This window comes from Microplitis demolitor, chromosome 7, assembly GCF_026212275.2.
Source record: "Microplitis demolitor isolate Queensland-Clemson2020A chromosome 7, iyMicDemo2.1a, whole genome shotgun sequence".
In the NCBI taxonomy this organism is placed as follows: Eukaryota; Metazoa; Arthropoda; class Insecta; order Hymenoptera; family Braconidae; genus Microplitis; species Microplitis demolitor.
This window is the reverse complement of record NC_068551.1, coordinates 13,090,313-13,116,723: the sequence shown is the minus strand read 5'-3', so window position 1 is coordinate 13,116,723 and position 26,411 is coordinate 13,090,313. Positions and strand designations below refer to the sequence as shown.

Genomic DNA, 26,411 nt, shown 5'->3' with positions numbered 1-26,411 from the left:
ATGAGTTTTGGCTTAGGTCAGAGGAATAAAAAACTCTAGAGATAACTTAATGTGAGTAAATGAGTCAAAAAATTTAGAGCGATCATAAAGCACCCTCAGCGCTTTCGCGCTTGAGGTGTGCAATATAAAATATCCGAGAAAATGATTAAAAACTGTGTTTTTTCGATTTTTTAGTTGATAATATGGTTTTAACTAAAGAATAAGTTTGATGGCATTATATGATGATCAAAAGAGAGCATAGAAAGGTCAAGTTTGTAAGATTATAGACACATTTTAGTACAGTACATTTTAATTTATCTGGAAAAAATAACAGAATGTTATTTTTTTAACTTTTCAACGCTGATATCTTTTGAATTAATAAACCGATTTTGACGTTTGAGCTGGCAATAGGCGCGTTTTATTGAATTCTAGAGCTGACTAGAATTTGAAAGCGATCGAATTAGCCGTCTTGAAAATATTCGAAAAAAACCATTTTTTACTATTTCTTTCTCCAACGATTTCTCTCGAACAAATTAACCGATTGAGATGGCTAAGACGGCAATCTACGCGTTTTATCAAATTCAAGAGCTTATAATGGTGGGCCCTGGCTATTGCGTATCCAATAACCACGAACTACAGTTAAAGAATTTTCCCAAATAAATTAATTTAATTAATAATAAATTATTAAATATAATTATAAATTAAAGATTATTTTATTCTGAGTTCTGAAAACGGGAAAATAGATCTCAGGATGTAGGTAGACTCGTTCTGACCGGACACGCGGCTGAAAAATAACTTATTCTAAATGACGCTGGTGATAAGAAAATTTGTTCAAAGAGACTCAATTATATATAATTAATTTTATTTAACCAAATCCCAAATATTATTTACATAATAGTTTCCCCATTTTTATTAATTTTATTTATTACTTTATTAATTGAGATTTAGCGTCCAGCATTAAATTAATATATTATTAAAATGCATAAAGAATTATTGGACGTGGGGAATAAGATTTATGATTAATTAAAATAAATACTACGTTGAAGAGAGAGAAAATATTTGTTACAATTTTGTGTTGACTTATTTGATTGTACGTGGGCTTACTGATGATATCGGTCTCCGGTTCATCACAGGTTCCTTAGACTCAATATCGATCCTCTTCAGTGAATCCTCGCGGGTTCCTTGGATTCGATGTCGATCCTCTTCGTGAAATCCTCACGGGCAGACGTTGTACACCAAACCACCACACTCATTTAATAAAAAAATTTGGTTTTTCCTTAACCAAACAAAGGGGTTTCAAAATCTCCTTATTTAATAAATTCGATTAAAACAAATATCACTTATAATAAAATTAATAATTTAGTTTAATATAAAAAGAAAATTCTCGATAAATAAAATTATTCAGGTAACAGGCTGACCGAAATGGAACTGAGTGTTGGACTAAATGACTAGATATAACGAACTTATCGTTAGGCCGACTCAAATGAATTGCAATGAGCCCTGGTGCTAGAGTAAAGACCTCGCTAAGCGTCCTCAGTCCACTCTAGGCGATGGCCAGGGCCTAAGTCCTCGAGTAAGTGTTTTCTTGCCGTTTTATATGTTAATTTTAGAGGGTAGGAACTACCCCACTGTCGTCTAAATTCCTCAAATGATCTGAAATTTCCTGAAAAATTGATGGTCAACAAGTCCTTTCGATTGCTACCTTAACCACCCAAATCGATTCATTAGTTAAAAAGTTACAAAGAGTTTACATACATACACACTCATATACACATACATACACACACTCGGACATGATTCTGAAAATAGTCAGAATAGCTTCCTAGGACCTCAAAACGTCGACATCTGATGAAAACTTGATTTTCGAAAATCGGGGTGAAAGCAATAACTTCCCGAATTTTCGAAAATTTACAATTTTCTTAGCGGGAAATTAAAAATACTTTCGAAAATTAAACTGTTTTAAGCAAAGACAAAAAATACTTGAGTCGAAAACTAAATTATTTTAAGCCAAGAAAAAAAATACTTGAGTCGAAAATTAAATTATTTTAAGCCGAGAAAAAAATACTGGAATCAAAAATCTAAATACTTTAAACCAAGGCAAAAAATAGTTGAAATAAGTCTGAAATGTTTATGAACGAATACTAAAGTTTCTCAAGCTGAATAATTTTATTCTCGAATAGAGACATTTAGTAAAGAAATTTGCTTCTAAATCAAAAACAAAATGTGAGCTTGATTCAAGAAAAAAGTTGGGAAGAACGCAAATTCCGCGATATTACTGATGGTCATGCTGGTAGTCTTGCTCGCGATCTTGCAGGATTGCAAGCAAGATCGTCAGCAAGATCTCAAGTGAGGCTGACAGCAAGATTGCCAGCAAAATTTTCATTAATATCTACAGGAATATTGCCAGCACGATTTTAGGCAAGATTGCCAGCAAAACCGTCAGAAAGATCACATTTAAGATCACTAGAAAAATTGCCAGCAACTGTCAGCAAGATCTCGAGCAAGATTACCAGCATGACTGTCAGTAATGAGCAAGTTCACGAGCTAGATTGCCAGCACGAAATTTGAAAGAATATGAAAAAATCAGTAATTAAAATCCGATTCTTTAGGAAAAAGTTACATTTTCTGCCAAGAGTTGAACGTTACCTTGTCTAGGCTAGACTGGTGTGAAAAACACAATAATTTTGAAAAAAAAACGTCGCGATAAGTCTATGTTTGCCAAAGTTATGGAATTTTGAACATCAAAGAAAAATTTTTTTAAAAAATTCGTAGCTTTTTGTTTTGGTTGGGTCAGAAAATTTGAAAAAATTATGAGTGAAGCCTTTAGCGAGATAAAAAATAAAAAAAAAATTATTCGCGAAATCAAAAGGGGTCGGGTTCAAAACTGATCGACTTAGCGTAGAATGCCCTAAAAACATAATCGTGCTTTAATTGTCCATGGTCTTGACGCTAATGATAAAAGCATAATTATTATTCACAATTCTTAGTAAGTAAATTTGAAAAATGTATGATACGAGTATATTTGAGGTTGCGATTGCGTGTTTTCTTAGTCGAACTTTTGCAGAATTCGAACTTTATGAAATAACAAATTTATGTATGACTTAAAGTTAATAATTGCGTCGTTGCACAATTTAACATTTATTCTATTCTACTTTTTTTTAAATTCCAGTTCTCGCATATAATTGGTCAATTAAAATGTTGAATAACTCAAAAACTACTAAAAATTTTTAAAAGTGAGAAAGGAACTTTATGCTTAGAATCACCTCCTCTATCTGAATTTTTTCAGTGTGAAAGTAATTCTGGATCACCCTGTATATCTATGTTCATATATAATTATTTGTTTTCTAAACTGCAACTAGCGACGGGATAATAAATTAATTATTTGTTACCCTAATAGTTGAATTCTGTATGTGTATTAGCACTAAATGTAATCTAACAAAATTGGGCCAAACAATTAATTTGGCCAAAAAGTTATTAGAGAAGAGAACAATATAAAATAAACTTTAAGTTAACAAGTACAACCATTACTTGCATGCATTTGTAAACCGGCATGTTGAATACGTTTGTTAGTTCACTCATGTATCTACACGTATACTAAGCAACTGTCAGTGAGTAAATAATTGTCAACGTTTTATTCATTTACGCCAAAAACTTGAATATTTACATTTTATATTATTCTGTTTATTTCAACGATTTTTGTTCTTTTATTTTTTTATTTATTTATTTGTTTTTATTGAGTAATCAATATTATTAGTTTTTTTTTCATCAAATTTGATTTGCACCATCCTTCAGTTTTGTTAAAAAATTAGATTCATATATATATAGAAATGAAAATTCACATCGTTGCATGAGTATCAAAAATTGAAAAAAAAAATATTTACATGTCTGAATATAAAGACATTTTAAATTAACTAAAATAAATCTTAGATAAATTCGATAGCTATTCCTCAGTTTATTTCAGTTTGATACATCAAAAACTTAATTATAATTTTCTAATTCACAACTACAAATTTATGTTACAGAAATGATATATTTCTTATCCGGCATCTGGATCAATACATAACGCAGATACTGCATCAAGATGTATATTTTTAAACTTTTAGTGAGTTACACATTTTTATTTTTGAATTAAAATTAAAATAATTATTTCGACGTATTGATAAGAAAAAAAAATCAATAGAGTTACTAATTGTATGTTCCATGAAACCAAAAAGTTTATTTTTTTTTAAAAATGAAAAAAACAAATAGAATCTATGATAAATATGTGTCAATTTTTCAAAGTGTTCCGAAGAAATAGCAAATCACCAGCATTATTTCCTATATCCGCAGTCAAATAGAAGACAATACGATAACAAATCCCATGATATTTGTCAGAAAGAGTTTCGGTGTACCCACGGGAAGTAAAAAAAAAAAAAGCGTAGAACAGAGAGAATGAAAGTTGGTGATGTTCAAGCACGACATTGGCGGGAAGATGAGCATAGAGTATCGACCTCTAGTGACTGTAGTCTAGTCAATAGGCCGTATGGATGTTGTTAAGAGGCAGCCGACGTGGCGCCTAAAAGAGTACTAAGACATCAACCGTGCGAGTAAAGGATGTACTGAATAGAGAAATTGAAAAAAAAAAAAGCGGAAATATCTCGAAAGGTATTGTCGAACGACTAGTTACATCATCCAATATATATCTCAAGAGAAGAGGTTATTCTTATGCCGCAAACTAGGCAGAAAATTCATTCGTTTAAGTACTTTTGTTTTATTTAATAATGAAACATTTTTTTTTTATTATTTATCTTACAATCCTTTTTTTTATTAAAAAAGAAGTACAAAAATTAACGTAATTAATTGTATTGATCATAATATTTTTTTAATAATTTATAAAAAAATATAAAAATAATTGAGGAATAGGTGGGGAGGGGAGAAGGTCACCCAATAAGAAAAAATTTTTAATAATGTTCTTTTCAACGATTCTAATTTCTTGAATCCTTAAATAAATATTCGAAAGCAATTTAACCGAGTCGTAAAAAAAATTCAAAGCTTGGAGCAAAATAGACCCCCTTCAAAATTGAGAAAAAAAAAAAATATGCCAAAGTAAATATTCCACCTTAGAAAAGGAATTGAACCCTTTGATTGTTTTTACACTAAAAAAAAGTTTCTCTTCAGACAATTAAATTGGTTGCGTTAAATTCTGTTAAACTAACATTTGATTGGGACAACTAAATTTTATAACGTCAAAATAATCTATTTTGTCATTTTTAACAAATGATTTAATAGACTCTATTTGTTTGACGTTAATATTTCTCTTGCTGTGACAATAAAATCATTTAGTAAAGTTAAGAAAAAAATTTATTTAATGAACAACTAAATTATTTTGTAATCCCAAGAAACCCAAATATTAAAGCAAAATATTATTATACTAACTCTAATAAATATTACTTAGACACAATAAAATATACCAATCGAAAATAAATATATATATATATATATATATATATATATATATATATATATATATATATATATATATATATATATATATATATATATATATATATATATATATATATATTAGGGTGCTTCGTTTCCGGCGAAAGTATTTTTTTTGTTGCTCACTAAGCAAAATATTCATTTTTATGCTAAAACAAAAATTCCTGACAAGTTTGAGCTCTTAATTCCAATCCTAAGTACTTTCCATTTGATTTCCAAGATTTCCTATTTAAAATACACATAAATAAAATTACTTTTTTTTTAAATTTCTAATACTCAGCTGCATTTTATGATATCGACGCGGTTTTGATTGTCAATCGTAGGGCATTTGGTGTTCTTCAAAAGTGCTCATAGTAACTTAGCTGTAATTTCAGCTGTTTCACTGATGTCCGCTGAGGAAGTCTATTTTTGTATCAAATTCACCTTTATTGGCTTGCAGAACGTAAGCCAATGAATGCACACCAAAAATGTGAATGGGAATTTTATAGGAAATTTTATTCCCTTTAAAAAAGTCTTGAGACTCAAGTCGCTAAAGTCCATAGTTTCCGAGTTATATGACTTTTAATAATTTAAAAAATATAATATTAAAAAAAAAATGACAATTGCTATTTGGTTTTTCAAATTATTAAAGTTCCTATAAATCGGAAACTATGGACTTTAGCGACTTGACTCTCTGAACTTTTTTTGAAGGGAATAAAATTTCCTATAAAAGTTCCGTTCACATTTTCGGTGTGCAATCATTGGTTTATGTTCTGCAAGCCAATAAAGGTCAATTTAATACGAAAATAGACTTCCTCAGCGGACATCAGTGAAACAGCTGAAATTACAGCTAAGTTACTATGGGCACTTTTGAAGAATACCAAATGCCCTACAATTTACGACCAAAACCGCGTCGATATCATAAAACGCAGCTGAGTATTAGAAAGTTAAAAAAAAAAAATGCTGGAAAATCCAAAATTGCACACCTCAATCGCTCATTTTATTTTATTATGAATCATAACTTACATTTTTTTTATTATGAATTTTTATTCAACTTTTAAACTATTGATTTGATTTTTTTATTTCTTAATTCCAGTTTAATTTTTTTTTTTTCATTTAAATTTTTCTTAAATATTCCACATTTTGTTGTAGATGTCGCTCTTTTCTTCCAATTCTACAGTTTTACGCTAGTGCTGCTGCTAGTAGTTGATGGGGAAAAATAAAGAAAAAAAAAATTTACTTTTGTAATAATAACAACAGTAAAAATAAAAATGGCCACTCAACTTTTCGTGAATAATCAGTTTTACGTTTTTAATTAATTTAAATTTAACTAAAAGGATTTAGACAGTAATTTTCAATAGGGTTCTTGTGATCAAGAATACAAAGATAATAAAAAAAAGTTAGGCCGATTGATTGTGTCTATCGAGAGTTATTTGGTTTACTAAGTTTCCTACAGGACAATTGACGACTCGTGTCACTGGGATTAAAATAATTTATATTTAATTAATGGAATAATTAGTCGTCTTAATGTTGGGTCCAAATTATTCTTTAATAAATTGTTTTTGTCTTGGTATACAATTTGACCCATTTTAGTGTAATCGAAAAAGTCTAGAGATAATTTAATGTGAGTGAATGAGTCAAAAAATTTAGAGCGATCATAAAGCACCCTCGGCGCTTTCGCGCTTGAGGTGTGCAAAAGTAATTTAATTTACGTGTATTTTAAACTGAAAATCTTGAAAATTAAATGGAAAGTACTTAGGATTGGAATTAACAGCTTAAACTTGGCAAGAATTTTTGTTTTAGCATAAAAATTAATACTTTGCTTGATGAGCAACAAAAAAAATACTTTCGCCGGAAACGAAGCACCCTAATATATATATATATATATATATATATATATATATATATATATATATATATATATATATATCTATATCTATACTAATATATAAATCTATAGGCTCTGTCTGTACATGGTGATTTTATTTCGAATTATGCGTCAAATATCATTTTTATGACCTACTCATACTGTATCTACCTTTTTTAGAATTTTCGTCTGTCTGTCTCTCTGTCGGTTTGTACCTTTATAACTAATCAACCACTTATCTGATTGAGATGAAATTTTTTATACATATACAAGATGCTGTCACTTAAAATATAGGCTACTTTTTAAATCAATTATAAATCAGAATTCGGGTATATAAATTATTTTTCTAAAAGTATAAGAAAAAAACAGTTAAATTACAGCCATCAATTGTTTTTATTCCATTAGCGTCAATTGTTTTTATATAACGCGTATCAATTGTTTTTTATATTTTTTTTTTTAGATTAGATTTTGTTTCATTTATCAATTGTTTCTGTCAATTGAATCGTCTATCACATTTCATTAAGCAGTCAAAATAAGAGTGTCTAATCTGACTTATTTGTAACTAAGTAAGAATGTAAATCTATTAAATTTATTACTTGAATTTTTTTAATTTATTGTATGATATATAGGATTAAAAAGACAAAATTACGTATCTTACGCAATATGTAAAATAAATGAAGATCATAACCTATAAATAATCATTTATATTATTTATAAACAATTTTTGTGCATTAACTTATATAAAAAATTGGATTCAAAAGATAAAGATAAGTACTTGATTTTACTTAGTTATCTATAGTAATTTATATTTTTGTATGCTAAGGTAACCAAGATTGACCAATTCAATATAACTTATCGTAATTAATAATTTTATATTTTAGATATGTATCGTTATTATTCGTTATATTTTCATTAAAAATGCCTAAAAAACGAAAATCAAACTTGAGTTCATCATCAGCCAAAGCAAGAAGCAACAAACTTCTTCGCCTCTCTGAAACTCAATGTGAACGAGACGAGAGACTGAAAATTCAGAAAGAAAGGAAAAGTAATTTACGAGCTAATGAAACACCAGAACAATCTGAAATTCGCCTTGCTTCTGATAGAATGCAACATGCTAATAAGAGGAAAGTCGAATCAGAGATAGCTTATGAAAGAAGATTGGCGGATGATCGTGCACGCCACCTTATTACATATCATAATGCATCTGATGAACGACGTATCCACCGATTATCACGTGATCGTCAACAGCACACTATTGCACGCAATAACGAATCAGATGAACATCGTAATCAGAGATTGACTCACGATCGTGAACACCATACTTTATCTCGCTCACAGGAATCTATATTTGATCGTGAAACTCGCCTAATGATCGACCGAGAACATCACGCTCTTCAGCGACGATCAGAATCTGCATTCAAACGCGATGAAAGTAGAGCTGCAGCTAGAAATAGATACTACAGGTTAAAGATGAAAAAAGAAGCAAATTTAATGATGGAAAACGAAAGAATTTCGGCTCTTCGTGAATCAGAGTTTAACGACAGACGAACAGAAAGATTGTCTTTGGATCGCCAATGGCATACCGTCCATAGACAGTTAGAATCTGATTCAGAACATCAGCAACGATTAAATGCTGATAAGAATAGACAAACTCAGAGACGAAATATCCGTTGGCAATCAAAATTGAATAGTGGTTTCTCCTACGATCCGTCTATTAATTACAAACAGGAATCTGATGTTGGTCCAATGACTAAGGTTTGTAATTACTGTAATGCATTAAAGTGGGTCGGTGAATCTGTTGGATTATGCTGTTCATCAGGTAAAATTCGATTAACACCTTTACTTGAACCTCCCGAACCTTTAAAATCTCTGCTGGATGGAAAACACGTTCAATCAAAATCATTTTTGAACGCTGTAAGGTCTTACAACAATGCTTTTCAGATGACTTCATTCGGTGCAAATATTGTATCTGAGGGAAACTTTATGCCGACTTTCAAAATCCAGGGACAAGTATACCATTTAATTGGTTCATTGTTTCCTGAAAGTGATCAACCTTCAAAATTTTTACAGATATATTTTATAGCTGATTATAATGAGCAAATTAATCTTCGAATGTCCTATAATAATAATTTAAATAAAAATCTCATAACAGACCTACAAAATATGCTCCTTCAAGTAAATCCTTATGTGCATGACTTTAAATCGGCTTTAGAATCTATTCCACTCGAAAACAAAGATAATTATCAATTAGTAATCAATGCAGACCGTAAACCAATTTCCGATCATAAAGGCCGGTATAATAAGCCTTCTACAAATGAAGTAGCTGTAGTGTTAGTTGATCAAGAGTGTCAAAAGAGAGATATTGTTCTATCTTTGCGTACAGGAGATCTTCAAAGAATAAGTGAGACTCACCGGTCGTATGATGCCCTTCAATATCCACTTATATTTTGTCGTGGAGAAGACGGCTATAATTTTAATATATTTCATTCTGGACAACAAGCAGAAGACACGAATAAAAAAATTTCAGCTTTACAATTTTACTGCTACAGACTTATGATGAGATCTAATGAGTTTAATAATTTACACCGTTATCGTCAAATTTCAAATCAATTTTGGGTTGATATGTATGCGAAAATTGAAACCGAGCGATTGTCATTTATAAGAAATAGTCAAAAACAACTTAGAGCCGAAAACTATATTCACTTACAAGATGCTTTGCGCGTTGAAAGTAATATTGATCATTTAGGTCGTTTAGTTATTCTCCCATCCAGTTTTACAGGAAGCCCAAGATACATGCATGAGCGAACACAAGATGCATTTAGTTATGTAAAGAAGTATGGTCGTCCTGATCTTTTTATAACTATGACCACTAATCCTAATTGGATAGAAATAACAAGAGAGCTGTACGAAGGGCAATCTGCATCTGACCGGCACGATATTATATCTAGAGTTTTTCACTTGAAGTTGAAAAAATTAATTGATTTATTATTTAAAGGAAAAATTTTTGGATCCGTTAAATGTTATATGTATTCTGTAGAGTGGCAGAAACGAGGTCTTCCTCATGCTCATATTCTCTTATGGCTTGAAGATAAAGTAACACCTAATAGAATAGATAGTATTATAAAAGCAGAATTTCCTAATCCTCAGGAGGATTTAGATTTATATAATATTATTAAAAAACATATGATTCATGGACCATGTGGAATAATTAATTCAAAATCTCCGTGTATGAAAGACAATCGTTGTAGTAAACGATTTCCGAAAGCATTTGTAAATGAAACGATAACTGGAGAGGATGGTTATCCATCTTACCGGCGGAGATCAACGGAAGCGGGAGGATTTGTCGCTCAAGTTAAGGTAAATGGAAATAATATAGAAGTAGATAATCGTTGGATCGTCCCTTATTCACCAGTATTATCCCGAACTTTTGAAACACATTTAAATGTCGAGTATTGTAGCAGTGTGCAATCTATAAAATACATTTGTAAATATGTGAATAAAGGAAGTGATCAAGCAACGTTTGGACTTAAAAATGAAAACGATGAGATAACGAAATATCAATCTGGGAGATACATTAGTACCTCAGAAGCAACTTGGCGTATAATGTCTTTCCCAATACATGAGAGATTTCCTCCCGTGGTTCACTTGGATGTTCATTTAGAAAATGGACAGCGAGTATATTTCAACACAGAAAATGTTATTGATCAAATTACTAATCCCAAAAACACAACATTATTGGCCTATTTTCAATTATGCCGAGAGGAAATTTTCGCAAAGACACTTTTATATGACGAAGTACCTGCATATTGTATATTTGATAAACAATCTAAAGTATTCAAGAGGAGGAAAAGAGGAAATCCTGTTGAAGGTTATCCTGGTATTTTTAAAGAACACGTTATTGGAAGAGTATACACAATTCATCCTGGTAATACAGAGTGTTATTTCTTACGTCTATTACTTCACACCGTTAGAGGCCCAACATCTTTTAAAGATATAAGAACAGTTAATGGTGTGGTATATCAATCATATCAAGCAGCTTGCAAAGCTCTTGATCTTATTGAAGATGACTCCCATTGGGATGAAACTTTAAAAGAAGCGTGTGTTACCGATAGCCCATTTAAACTAAGGCAACTTTTTGCAATTATTGTAGTATTTTGTCACCCTTCTGACCCTAAAGAATTATGGACAAAGTATAAAAAATATTTATATGAAGATTATGGAAGAAAATTGATAAGAAGTTTTCCTGATATTGATTTAAATTTACATAAAGAAGAGCTTGAGAATCGTTGTCTCATAGACTTAGAAAATACAATTATTTCTATCGGGGGAAAACCTTTAGATCAATATGGAATGCCGATACCGAATATTAATGATAATTTTCAGATAAACAGAGAATATCTAGCTGAAACAAGTTATGACAAATCGATACTAATGGCTTTTGTAAAAAAAAATGAATTCAAAATTAATGTAGACCAAAAAAAAATTTACGATGAAATTATGAATAGCATAGACACGTTAGAAGGGGGAATGTTTTTTATTGATGCACCTGGGGGCACAGGAAAAACGTTTTTAATAAATTTGATATTATCTAAAGTTAGAGGTAGTGGTAAAATTGCGCTTGCAGTAGCATCTTCAGGTATCTCAGCAACCCTTTTACCTGGTGGTAAAACGGCCCATTCCATGTTCAAAATACCGATAGACATTGACAGATATGAATCACCAGTTTGTAATATCTCTAGGAATAGTGATAAAGCAAAAGTGATGAGAGATGCATGCTTAATAGTCTGGGATGAATGCACGATGGCCAACAAGAAAGCAATAGAAGCTGTTGACAGAACACTACAAGACTTACGAAACAATACAAAAAGAATGGGGGGCATAACTTTTTTATTTTCCGGTGATTTTCGTCAGACTTTACCGGTAATTACTAGAGGTACAAGAGCTGATGAAGTGAATGCATCTCTTAAACGATCTTATCTATGGAATAATATTAAAAAACTATCACTAACTGTAAACATGCGAGTCCATCAAGGAGGTGATCCAATTTCTCAAAAATTTTCTAATTTATTGTTGGATGTAGGGGGTGGAAATATAAACGATGAAAATGGAGAAGTATCTCTGCCTGATGAATTATGTTCAATAGTACCATCTATAGAAGATTTGATAGAAAAAGTATATCCAGGTATAAGAGATATTAAAAATAAAGAGGACTCGTGGTTATCAGAGAGAGCTATTTTATGTCCTAAAAATGAAATAGTAGTCCGTATTAATAATACTATAATAGATAAGTTTGATGCAAATGAGATGGTTTATGCATCAATCAATACCACGATTAATCCAGATGACGCAACAAACTATACTGTTGACTTCTTAAATTCAATAAGTGTACCAGGACTTCCATCGCATACAATTAAATTAAAAATTGGCGCTCCTATAATTTTATTGAGAAATTTAAATCCACCTCAACTTTGTAATGGTACAAGATTACGAGTCACAAAATCACAAAAGAATGTTATAGAAGCTACTATATTAACTGGATCAGGAAAGGGTGAAAGTGTATTCATTCCTCGCATACCTCTTATACCTAATAATTTTCCATTCGAATTCAAACGCATTCAATTTCCTGTCAGTCTTTCTTTTACAATGACAATAAACAAAGCTCAAGGACAAACGATGAGCATTACTGGAGTAGATCTTCGAACTCCCTGTTTTTCACATGGACAACTATATGTATCATTATCAAGAGTAAGATCAAATAAAAATGTATATGTTTGTGTCAATGGAGAAAAAACCCGTAATGTAGTCTACACTGAAGTACTGAATTAATAAATTAATATTTGAAAAATATAAACTTCGATATAATATTATTTATAAGTAACACAACTCATATAAACATATATGTATGCATAACTTACATAAATACATATGTATGTATTTATATAATCATAAATTTATATGTATAAAGTATAATTAAAATATTAAAATATTTATATTATTTTATTTTCATTGATTATTTTTTTTATTGTTTTCGTACAATCCACATCATTATTAAAATAGAAATAATTAAATATATGTATTCATTTTCTAAGTTAAATTAAACTCATAAATAACTGTAAACAATACAAGTATCTACCTGATATAATTTAAGATAAAAATTATTCATCTTCCTCAGTCTCAACAATAATTTGAAAATTGCTTAACGGCTGACGGAAATCATTTGTATGTAAATAAATGGGTGTTATTTCAACATTTGCTAATTTGTCGACTTCAAAATTGAAATGAGACAGAGGATAAATGTCTAAATTAAAATCAATTCTGAATGTTGCATATGCATCTTTGATTTTGAGAACCTTTATCAACATAAAAAAGTTAACTATTATTAATTTGCAAAATATTAGATGCATACTATTTTATTAATTATTTACTTGATTCAAAGAAATCTTATTTTCTATTTCAGACGGTCGATCGTTAACTATTATTTGATAGTTATTATTATAACCTTCGTTGATAATAAAGATAAATTTATTTTTTCCATTTATTATTTTTGACCCAACAATCATTGAAACGTACCCGGTAAAACTAAAATTTATAAAGTTTATATTATTTTATTGCTATTATCATTTTTATAACTATACGTAGATATTTTATTTATAATCAATTTTTATTGACCAATCAAACAAATATTTTTAGTTGTGTAAATGAGAATTGACTAAAAAAAAAAAAAAAAAGCGAAAACTAAAATGTAAAATATATATATATATATATATATATATATATATATATATATATATTTATCAATATATATATATATATATATATACATGTAAAATATACATCATAATATAAACATAAATTTTATTATTGTATATATATGGTTACCTTCTCTTTTTTCTAGGATAAATAATTCCATAAGGATCGGTTTTAGAAAAATCAATATTATATTGCTTCATCATTTTGTTTTAAATAAATTAGTTTTTAAATTTAAATTTTATTTTATAAGATTTTATTCATTTATTATAATTATTTCCAGATGCACAAAATTATTTTGTTAATTCTTTTATGTGTGATAGACGTTATGAAAATATAATTTAGTAAATAAACAGTTTTTTTTTTAATTACTTTAATTAGCTAACTTCACGTTTTCATAAAATTTATTTATCACATTTCAATTATTTTTATTTACTAATTCATATAGTATTATCAACATAAAATATTGGTTCAATATAATAATTTTGAACTGAAAAAAATGGCGGTAAATCACTATGACTTAGAATTTTTATTGGAACAAGCAAATAAATTATTCAGTAGAGATAATTGGGCTCATGAAATAATTGATCAAACAATTGGTAATATTTTGCTTTTGAAATAACTGTAATTGATAGTTTTTTTTATTCATCTAAAAATTATTTATAAATTAAAATTTTTTAATTTATTATTTAGATTTTGTAAATGAAAATAATAAAATTGTTTATGTTGGGTGTTCGACGGTGGTAAGAGTTCTTCTCAAATCTGGAAGATTTCATGAAAATGTAGGGTTTCATGAAGGCGTGTCTGAGTCCACTGGGAAAGCTTTCGAGGATGCGAGAAAAGTTGCTATCATTTAAAATATTATTTGTAATCTTAAATATTATTATAATAACTACTCTATTAACTACTAATTTTTAAATAATAGATATCATACACGGATGCCCTATATAGGACATTACTATCATTCGAAGAATTTGGCGAACTGATAATTAAAATTGAAGAAAAAAAAAAAGATTAGAAAAACAAAAAAAATTAAAAAATGATTGGATAAAAAAAAGTAATAATCTATTGATAAAATAATAAGAACTAATCCTGATTAAACAAAGCGATTTACTCAATAATAAATATGTATCTATATAGCATTAAGATTAAATCGTTTTGAATTATTTTGAATCGTTTCTTTTAATCAGGGAATTAATTAATCGCTATCATAATATAAACATTTGATATTTAATATAGATATGGTGGAAGCTACAGTTAGTAATAAAATCTTAGAGGAAACGGAAAAAGATTCGATGACAGAAGTTTAATTAAAAAATAATTGATTTAATAAGAATTACGTTATGTGATAATTAATTGTTCATAAAAATATTTTAATTGCTATTGACATGATTTTCGTATAATTATAATAATGAGACTGACTATGATGAATATAGGAAACATAATACTCGAAAATGAATCGAAATAAGCTCAAAGAACATAAAATAACATACACATACATACATATGTATATATATATATATATATATATATATATATATATATATATATATATATATATATATATATATATTTACTTGAATTATTTAGTAAATCTTATTATAATAGTAATATATGTATTGTAGAACTTACGTGTGCGAAGCCACGGGTAGCGGCTAGTATATATATATTTATATATATATATATATTAGACTGTTTCAAAAAAAAACAACTACTTTTTTTTTCTTCGTTATATCGAAAATATTGTTGAAAATGACGAAAAAAAAAATAGTGTGAAAGTTTGAGCTCTTAATATTAATATTAACAACTGCCGCATCTCAATTTTCTATTTCCCGTTCAAATAACATGGGAAAATTTATTGTTTAAGCTTTGGAATTTTGTAGCTCATGGTGGGAACAATACTCTTAAATGGTCAAGACATGTCCTTATGAAAAATTTGACGCTATACAAAAAAGGTCTCTTATAATTGATTGATGATAAATTTTTACATTTTTTAAATTTTTGGACGCAACCATCAAATTTATGGGAAAATTTTATTGGACATTTTTTGTAGAGAATTTTATTTCCTATAACTTATCTCAGAGAAAATTTTCGATATTTTTCACAAGTCATAAGTTATTTGCAATTAACTGAAAATTATTATTATGCACGTTTGACTTTTGCACTTGAATCGATCCTCTTAATTCAGCTAATTGACCAGCGATTGTTGTTAAAAAAGCAACTACTGTGTCATTAATTTTTTTTATTTTCCTAGAATTTCTAGCCACCATATCTTTCAGCTCTATCTCTTCAGGATAAGCTGTAAGCTCTGAAAGAAGAAATTGAGTGAAATTATTACGTGACCGTGCGTGAAAATCGCAAATTGTTGTGCTTTGTGTCTTGAATCCAGATTAGTATCGGATGTAAACGCATAATTTTTCTCATTGAGCATTTCAATTCTTTTGATGGCTCCATCAAATGTTTCTAAGAAATAACATATTTTTATGACTGTTGTTTTTTAATTGATGATAATAAATATCACAATAATTCATCACATACCTGATACACCTCTTATGTAACAAAGATACTCGGGCCAACTTTCCAGTGGATCACAATCAGCTTGCAAATATTCATCGATTCCGATCCTCATCAGTGTACAAGTTATTTGAAGATCCAGGCATAAATTTCGTAAAAAATTTCTTTTTCTTCTAGTCATATGTGATCCATTTGCTTAAAACAATTTCTAAATTTCTTCCCGTTTGCGGAACACGTTTTTTGAACTCAACAATGATAAATTTCTACAAAAATAAAAGTTTGAAATTGTAATTAATTTAGAACTATATAAATAAGTCTCATTTCAAAAATAAAAAAATTTCAAAGTCCTTATTCCCATTTAAAAAACTTCATGCAAATGTTTTTCATATGAGATATTTAATTTTAAAAAATTTTTAAAACTTTATTGATTCTTCATTGCCTTTTTCTTCACTTTTTTTTCTATTAAACCAAATTAAAAACAAAAATTTCATTGTTAATTTTACCTCATAGTTTGAAGATTCCATTCTTGCTTTTATAAAACTCTAATTAAGTATTTTATTATTAAATTAATTCACTAATAATTAATTTTGAACTTGGACAATAAACAGTTTTACTGGAATAAATTATAGAATTCATTTTCACTTAGATTTTTTAAGGAGCTGAATTTCACACTACGACTTGAAAAGAACGAATGAAGGCACAAACTTTCCCACACACTTAACAAATAGTTCATTCATCAGAATACTCCTTGAAATATACTTTGTTTTATGATTCGTTTATGGAAAGAAAAGTTACTCAAAATATATTAAGTTTCATGTACTATTAAGTTTGGCCTTTAATGTTATAAAAGAGCTAGAAAGTTTAAATTTTAAGCTCATATTTGAAGGAGATATTATCATAAAGAGGATTAAGTAGTAAATGCTGGTATTTTGTACTGTTAGAAGATGAGGGACTCTTGGGTATTTTTGTAGGATAGCTCGGCCCTTGGGAATTCCTGAAAATCCCTCTCTCTCTCTCTCTTTCTCTCTCTGTGTATTAAAGTGTCACGTAAATTTTGCTCCGCATTTAAGAACTATTTACTGTGTTGTGTGCCTTCGGGCGTTTTTTATTTTGTAGATTTCTGCAAGCAAAAAGTGTAGGTTTTGTGTTTTGGTGATTGATTCCAGTGATAAGGCTTGTACTAATGAACTATTCAATTAATTAAACTCTGGAAGAATCTTCAAGGTTATCAGTCATCTATCTTTCAACCAACGTCTCTCTCTCAGTCATTCGGCGTATGCGCATTGAGTAACCATCTGTTTGGATTCGACATAGGGAGCGGCTATTGTTTTCTCACTTTCACTCTGCCAGAATTGCACGCTAGTGACACCACACTACTAATGATGGATAACTTGGAAGGCGCGGAACCTACTTTACCAACTGTCTCACCTCCTAGTTTTGATTCTTCGTCCAAATCATCTGATTCTCGCAAGAAAACTCGTGCTACGGATAAAAAGAATATGGATCCGCAAACTAAAAAACCTGCTGCCAACAAGATTATTCTAGCTGCAGTTATGTCAGGTATTAACTCGATTAACATGACCCTCAAGGAGCATGGTACTTTGCTCAAAGATGTGCCTGAGATCAAATCTAATCTTGAAAAGTTCTCTGCTGACATTTCTGATTTAAAATAAACCACAGTAAAGCTCCAAACTGACAATGTCTCCATTAAAGAATCTGTTGCTGATGTCAAGAGCAGGCTGCAAAAATTGGAAGCAGCAAGTAGTAGTACTGGCACTGCATCTACCAACCGTGATGAAGAATTTGCCATTCTTACTACTATTACCAACAATAACACGATTAATCCCCAAAAGCCCCTTCACACTTATACTAGCTGCATGGAATTCGTTATATCTGGCTTTCCTACCAGTTATATCAGTCATGATTAAGTACAACTATTGTGCCTTGTTAACTCTGTGCTCACTGTGCTGAATGTCGCATTGAATCCTGGTGAAATTGTCAATGTGAGACACTTATCCAAACGTACTTCTACTGAGTCTTCAACTAATGCATCTGGCTGTACAGTGTCTAATAACCAGAGTCGTTCCACCATTGCTGTGAAGTATTCCAAGCAAGCAACTGTGTTCAAGGTCATCTCAGTTAAGAAGAAGTATAGATCGCTCCATTGGACTGCTGTAAAAACTCAGCCTAACATTGCTTCTTCTCTCATCTCAGTGCCTACTACTAGCTTCAACATATATGTTAATAAGCTTCTCTCTAGCAGAACCTTCAAGTTGCTTGGTGAAGCGAAAAAAGTGCTAAAACCAGCTGGCTTCAGATACATTTGGTCCAGAAATGACTCAGTTTTGGTAAAAAAAGATGATAACTCTTTAATTCAGGTTGTAAACTCCACTGGGGACATTGCCAAGATACGTGAAGACTATTCAAAAAAAAATTTAAACTAACTTCCCGTCCATTACTTTGTATCGTCAGCAGCACAGATTCACCTACTACCAATGCATTGCTTCGAGTATGTCATCTGAATGCCAACTCTCTCGGAGCTCATCTGGATGAACTTTGATCCTTTCCTGATTCCAACAGCTTGTATCATATCATTTCAGTCATTAAAACTTGGCTTGATAATTATATTCCTGACTCTACTATTAGTTTGCCGGAGTACAATTTAGTCAGAAATGATCGCAACGTTCATGGGGGTGGCATTGCTTTATACTACCACGCTTCTTTACACTTGAAAGTCATCCTCAAGCCTGCGATTGTCTGGACTGGTCAAACTGGTTCACCGGAATAAATGACTCGTGCTCTCTATCCGAAGGGGTAATTACCTATATTTACTGCTATTGTCTATCGGCCTCCACATGCACCATTTGGTGACCTTGCTATTACCCTTAGATCTGCTATTGATGGATATAGCCAGAAACTAATACTTGGGGATTTCAATGCTGATTAACTGAGTGATACCGCAGATGCTGACTTTAGAAGATCTTTTATGGCCACAAACTCCTTAAAGCTAATAGACCATGGTACAACTCATATTACTAGACACTCTGAAACACTGCTTGACCTCATCATTGTTGATACAATGGACTGCGTCATCTTCTGGGGTAAAACAGATCTTCCTATTGGTGGTGGTCACCTACTCATTTATGCTACCTTGCAATTGAATTGCATAGCTCCTTCTGTATGTACCATCCAGACTAGGAAGCTTACTGGGCTTGCTGATCCCTACGTATTGGTTCTTCTGGACAACATGGACTGGCCTTCGATTGTATCCGCTGAATTGGATATACACCGGGTGGTTGAGAGTTTCACGGATCATTTCTTAATGCATGTCAACAATATTGCTCCTCTTAAAAGTGTTACTGTAAACTTTCCTTTGCATGCTCCTTGGATGACTAACGGCTTAAAAGAAGCAGATCATCTTCTGCGCACGCTTTACAAACAATTTCGTCGTAAACGATCTTTGACCCTGCTCACGCAGTGCCAGAGAAATTCACCGAACAGCTGTGAGAGAAGCTCGAGCTGCCTGCTATCAGTCTAGGCTATCAAAATTGAGCGGTGGAGCCATGTGGCGAGAGCTGCGCAAACTTGGTCTTCTTCAGGCACCTCACACTGGAAAACTAGCTGTTGATGCCACTGAACTATGCCCGGCGTTTGCTGTGATATCGATCATTGACTATACTCACACATTGCCTGCTGAGTTGCCCAGAAAACTGGGTAACCACCCTGAACTCGTCATCAATGAAGTCTATATGGAAATGGTGCAGCGTGCTCTGCTCTCCATGCACTCTGATGCTGTTGATGCTGATGGTATCTCAAAAAAAATGGTTGATCTTACTGTCGCAAGTCTTCTGACTCACATCACTGTAATGTTAAATCGATCACTGCGTGAATCGATCTTCCTGGAGCTCTGGAAAAAGTCAATCATTGTTCCTGTTAACAAGGTGTCAAATCCTCTGAGTGTACAAGATTACAGACTTATTGCGCTACTTTTAGTCCTGAGCAAAGTTTTGGAGAGACTAGTTTTTGACCAGATTACGAAGTACTTAGCTGAACACGATCTTCTTGATCCTCTTCAATGTGGATTCAGAACTAGGCACAGTACACAGACGGCTCTTATCAAACTGGTCAATGACATCCGGTACAATATGGATAAACGCATGTTCACTCTTTTGATTCTGTTTAATTTCTCCAAGGCCTTTGATACGGTCGATCCTGATCTTTTAATTCGCAAGCTCGTGATGATAGGTTTCTCTGAGTCAGCTCTTAAGTAGGTAGCTCCATATTTAACTGGCAGATCCATAGCTGTCAAAGACCCTGATGGAAATATCATTGACTGGATCCATACCAACGCTGGTGTTCCCCAAGGCTCAATCTTGGGTTCACGACTGTTTTCACTCTTCATCAACGACATTGGAATGTGCATCAGGTCCTGTAAACGTCTTCTGTATGCTGATGATCTCCAAATCTATTTGGGATGTCTACCGCACGAATTGGACGGGTTTGTTCAGCTAATAAATAACGATCGCTGGCATACATGCTTGGGCTGTTGCAAACCGCCTGAAACTTAATCTGAGCAAGACCAAGGATATCCTGTTTGATTCTGCTTCTTACATCGACATGATTGATCAGTCGACCATCAAACTTGGTTGCAGTGGTGCAGTGATACCTATCGAATCTACCGTTAGAGACCTTGGTGAATACATGGACTCTAAGATAACTTTTGAGGAACATGTGAAACATATCTCGGCTGAAAAGAACTCCACTCTTTACCAACTGTATGGGCTACGTAACTAAACTGATGTCAGCATGCGTAAAACTTTGGTAAACGCTCTTTTGCTACCTCATGTCAACTACTGTGCAGCTGTTTATCATAGCATAGGCTCTGGTCTTGACCTTAAACTTCAGAGGTTGGTAAACAAAGGAGTTAGGTATATTCTGGGTCTGCCCTGGGACTCATCTATCACCCAAGCCAGTCTTGGTTGGTTCTCTGTTAATATGGCCAGAGCACGTGCGGTCCTAATAGTCGTACGTATGGCTCTTATAGAACGTGCACCTTCCTACCTAGCTGAACTGTTGGCAGTGTACTCGGCATCCAGGTCGCTGAGGAATCAAGCTGACTTAAATAAATTGGTCGTACCTAATCATCGCACTCAGGCTTATAAATTCGCATTTGCAGTTGCTGCCCCATATCTTTGAAACGGCTTGCCAGAAGCCCTGAGATTATAACGCTATTATTAGCTTCCAATTTATTTTATTATTCTGTATACCAATTGTACTTTTGTTCGAACACCCTGGATAATAAAGTTATTATCTAATCTCATCTAATCTCTCTCTCTCTCTCTCTCTCTCTATATATATATATATATATATATATATATATATATATATATATATATATATATATATTTTTTCTCTCTTCCTTTCTTCCTTCCTCTCATCTACTCTATTTGTTTTCTAAAGAATATAAATCTATAAGTTTTTTTAATTACACTCCACACAAATATTCCACTACGATTACTTTCACTACTTAAACATTAGTTTCTCAAAATTCATTGTTCATGGAGCAATGGAATCACAAATTCTCTAATTAGGCCGTCGGGTTCATAATTCATAGCTAATTCCATCATTTTACAATTTATTTCACTTAACGAAATTTTTAACGATTGAAATACTATTTTTTTTTTATTTCCCATATTCCCAACTGTGTTGAGTCAATCGGTTGAGCGGATACACTTTTTTTTTTCTTTAAAATATTGCCTTCAAGCATTACAAAGTCGCCGTCAGAAAAAATTCACTTTATTTGCATAATTTATTTATTGCGTAGCAACACGACATTATCTGGTTTTTTGGTTGTGAGTATTGTATTCTTGTATTGCAATTTAAAAATGTCAGTTTTATTTTTTTCAGTTTTTAATATTACTGTTGATGCTGTTGAAGATTTTTTTTTTGTTGTATGGAGGATTGCTCATGAAGTCGTCTGCAAAATTGTTGTAGAGGGAGGTGTGGAGAACGTATCTAATGTTTGATTTTCATTAAGAAATTTTCAAATGGAAATGCATTTATTTCGCTTAAACTACAACCTGTAAATTTGACGTCTTTTGCCACATGTTTTAAATGATACATATTCGGTTGCTGTTGAAAAAAAAAAATAATTTATTTTTGCGGGCAAAATGGGATACCTCCTAATAAAGTGAAAAAAAAATTCTGGATATTAAATAAATTTGATTGAATTAATTTCTTTTAAAGTATTTTGCATAATGGAAAATGAAATCTTTTCAAAGAATTAAAAAAAAATATATAAAATTTGGGGAGTGCCCCACCTGCCTCCCTCCCATTCCCTGTTTGGGATGTATACTAAATGAGACTTAAATACATATTGGACAGTTAGAATATTGTTCACAATATATACTACCTGGATTGTGGCCCAATTAAGGTAGGCGGCTATTTGGGCATGTATCATTAACCACGATGAGCACCCGATTCGGCTCATGTAGTCAGACTCATAACATTTTGCCCGATCGGGTAAAAAGATATCTGGATATAGATATTTAGCTACTTCGGGCACCCTAGCGGGTTAGTGTAATCGGACCCATAATATTTTGCCCGATTAGTTGCCTGATCGGGTTAATAGTTTTCGGGAGACATATTTTGAAACTTAACAGGCTCCCGACAGGGTATAAGAAATGAGGCTAACAACATTCTCCCTGACTAGTTACCTAACTGAGTTTTCGATAGTTCGGGCAACGAAATCGTCCCTGGTCTCTGGCACCTTCTCGGGTACATGTCATCGAGCCCTACTTATACTCCCCGATCGGGTGCTGGTCGACAATCGGGCAGTTGTCGGGCACTTTCTACCAGGGTCTTTACTAAATATTATATAGTTTCTAATAATTTGTTTTGTTGGTGGAATATAAAATATTTAGTTAATACAACCAAATATATGATTGGCAATGGGCAATTAAATCATTTTGTTGTCATAACTAAAATTTAATTGTCAGAAGAAAATTGTTTTCTCAGTTTACCGGATTTTACTTTACTTTAGTCGCTAAGCAAAATAAGCTTCTCCTAAAAAAATTAACTTTTTTAAATTTCTTTTCAAGATTAAATTTACTTTTTTTCCATGATGAAAATAATCCTGACATAGAAATTTGAATTGACAAACGCAGTTTTATACACTTAATTTTATCTTGTCATTATTTCGCTCAAGTTTTATTAATATGAAATTCATATTCCATTATGAATTGTGGAAGGGCATAGCCGAAGTAATATGGGAATTCGGCCCCCATGGCTTTTTTGACTCATACTTAGAGGGTCGATTTGGTTTCAAATGAAAATAATTCATCTCAATTTTGAGATCTTTAACTTAAACGGTATTCGAGAATTTAAAAAAAAAACTGTTTTTTCGAAATTGTTTTTATTTTTATAGTGAAATTCGGAATTAATCAATGATGATTTTTTTCCAAATTCTTATGAGTCCAAAACATGAAATAGTCATATAGTCATGATTCTCAAACGAAAAGCCGATTTTTAACGGAGAAAAGAAAATTATAATCTTTTTTTTTGCCTTTTTGAAATATATCACTCACCAAAATTCGTTAGAAAATGTCTTTTATACTTCTCTATACTCAGGAATTTTTTTGAATTTTGTGAAGTGGTGGAATATTAAAAAAATAATTAAAAACTCAATTTTTTCTGAAAATCTTGCGTTTTAACAAACTTATACTTTTTTAGTACAAATAAATACGTATAAAATTTTTATTTACTAAAAATACATCTTTGCAGCAGATAAATAAAAAGAATCAGTAGCCTAAAGTAATTAGAAGGGTTATTAATGATTCAAAATACACTCGAAGGTTTCAAAAAATTTCGGAAAAAATAGTTTTTACGTGATCGTTGTTTAGTAAAATGATTGAAAATATTTGATAAGTAATGCAATTGTGATCTTTAAGTAGAAAAAAAATTTTCTACGTTTTTTCCGACTAAAAATTTTTAGTTGAGACCTATTTGGTCCTTATTAAGTTGTCCTATAGGGACCCCACATAGGGATGTCACGCAAAGAGCTATAGAGACCTTATTGGGCAATGACTGATTGGCCCCAATAGGAAAATCCCTAGGCGATCCCACTAGGGAACCCCTGTTAAAAATATATTAAAATACGAAAAAAAAAAAAGATAATTGTAATTAAATATGAAGTGTAATCTAATATACTCGGAGCATTACTTAGAAGAAGTGTACATGATTTATATTGATGACAAAATACTGGTAACTGCTGGGCTCGAGCTTGCATCTTTTCGTTTCAAAGTCTTTGATGCTATCCACTGCGCTGACCCACGTATGTGGACGTGCGTGTGTAAAAAGTATATTTATTATCATACCAAAGAGTAACAGATGAAAAAACAAAAAATGATATTCGGAGTGTACAGAAAAATAAAATAATTACCGTTAAAAAAAAATTTTTTTTTTTGCGGCCAAAATGGGATACCTCCTAAAAAAGGTGAAATATTTTTTTTATTTTAACGTCGGGTTTTCCCGCTTAGGACCCACACAGAACTCAATTGAAAAAAATGACAATAATTTTTTAGATTTCCACGCTGGGATTTCTCACTTAGGTCCCACACAAAACCCAATTAGGAATAATGACAGTAATTTTTTTATTTACATGTTGGTAATTCCTACTTAGGCCACACTTAGGACCCCGTTGAGAAATACTGACCATAAAATTTTATTTTTGTTTAGGATTTCCCGATTAGTGTCTGTTTGGGCCCTCATAAAGATTTCCCTATTGGGAATACCTCATTGGGACCAATGATGTCTAGATACATACACTGCGCGATCCCAAAGTAATTTATAGTCGTGTTATTTGTACTAAAAAAAAAGACGTGTGGCACTCGGGGACTGCCGCGGTAAAGCTATTGCACAGCATTTTTTATCAACTTATGCAATCATAATTATTTATTTATTTTTTATTTATGCAGTATTTTTTTTTCTTTGATATTAATTCAAGCTATACTTTTTGAGCGTGGTGACCGATAAGGAAACAAAGTTTTCTTTTATTAAATAAATAAAAAGTTAATATTGTTTAAAATATTTTTATTATTTTACGATACATGTGGGTTTTATTATCTTACAGTAGCTGTTGGTTATTCAGGAATATTTATCATTGAAACTATAGGTTTATGATAACTGAAATAAGAAACATAAGTTTGCGACTTAATATCCTCTAAATACCTAGAAAATACCGCGTCAATGGTGGTCCCATATTTTGTTGTGGACTCTTGTGTATCATTTTTCATTTTCAAATTCAATGTTTTTGATAGAAAAGTTGTCAACCGCTCTGATTTTTTATCAGCGAAGTTAATGTTGAAATCGACGAAATTTTTGAAGTTGACGAAATTTCCTTTGACGTTCAGCATTTGATTTTGGTACTGTTTTTATTATTTCTTAATTTTTCTTCAAATCTTTCTGACGCTGATAATATGCCCTTTGACGTGCATTAGTTTTTTTTCTTTTTAGCTCTTTACGCTTTTCTTCTCTATAAAACGAAAATATCTAGGTATAAATAATAGGTATAAATAATTAGGTATAAATAGTGTAATGACACACCAAAACAAAATTATTCATTTATAAAAAAATAACAATATTAAGAAGTGATTATCGAATTTCGCGCGATGTACATTTATATAGATATAATATCATATATACTTTCTCTGCGCGGCATTCATGTGCATTATCTATACACCAAAAACAAAGGTACTGAATAGTACACGTGCTTGGTTTGATGGTTTCTGTTATATACATAATGAAGAATGAATTTATATATATATATATATATATATATATATAT

At 31.3% G+C, this 26,411-nt stretch overlaps 2 protein-coding genes and 1 long non-coding RNA gene across 4 annotated transcripts in view; all 3 read left to right on the top strand.

The window, feature by feature from the left end:
* The window catches only part of LOC103578210 (protein madd-4), a 754,919-nt gene that overhangs the window by 104,360 nt on the left and 624,148 nt on the right, over nt 1–26,411 (top strand). Inside the window, exon 2 of the mRNA XM_053740948.1 lies at nt 4,002–4,081. Within this exon, the coding sequence (XP_053596923.1) occupies nt 4,061–4,081 (21 nt within the window). The 5' untranslated portion in view covers nt 4,002–4,060. The remainder of the gene's footprint in view (nt 1–4,001; nt 4,082–26,411) is intronic.
* LOC128668275 (uncharacterized) lies at nt 7,442–8,061 on the top strand. The gene is made up of 3 exons (XR_008404034.1): nt 7,442–7,635; nt 7,767–7,872; nt 7,936–8,061. It is a non-coding gene; the product is annotated as an uncharacterized LOC128668275 (long non-coding RNA).
* On the top strand, nt 14,420–15,334 carry LOC128668274 (DNA repair protein RAD52 homolog). Of its 2 annotated transcripts, XR_008404033.1 has the most exons (4): nt 14,420–14,652; nt 14,747–14,895; nt 14,979–15,110; nt 15,293–15,334. XR_008404033.1 is itself a non-coding variant. In XM_053740949.1 (2 exons), the coding sequence occupies exons 1-2, from the start codon at nt 14,553–14,555 to the stop codon at nt 14,908–14,910; spliced, it is 264 nt and encodes an 87-aa protein (XP_053596924.1). In that variant the 5' UTR covers nt 14,420–14,552; the 3' UTR covers nt 14,911–14,972. The 2 variants fall into 2 exon arrangements, 1 of the variants encoding a protein (XP_053596924.1); XM_053740949.1 differs by lacking the exons at nt 14,979–15,110; nt 15,293–15,334 and having other exon boundaries at nt 14,747–14,972.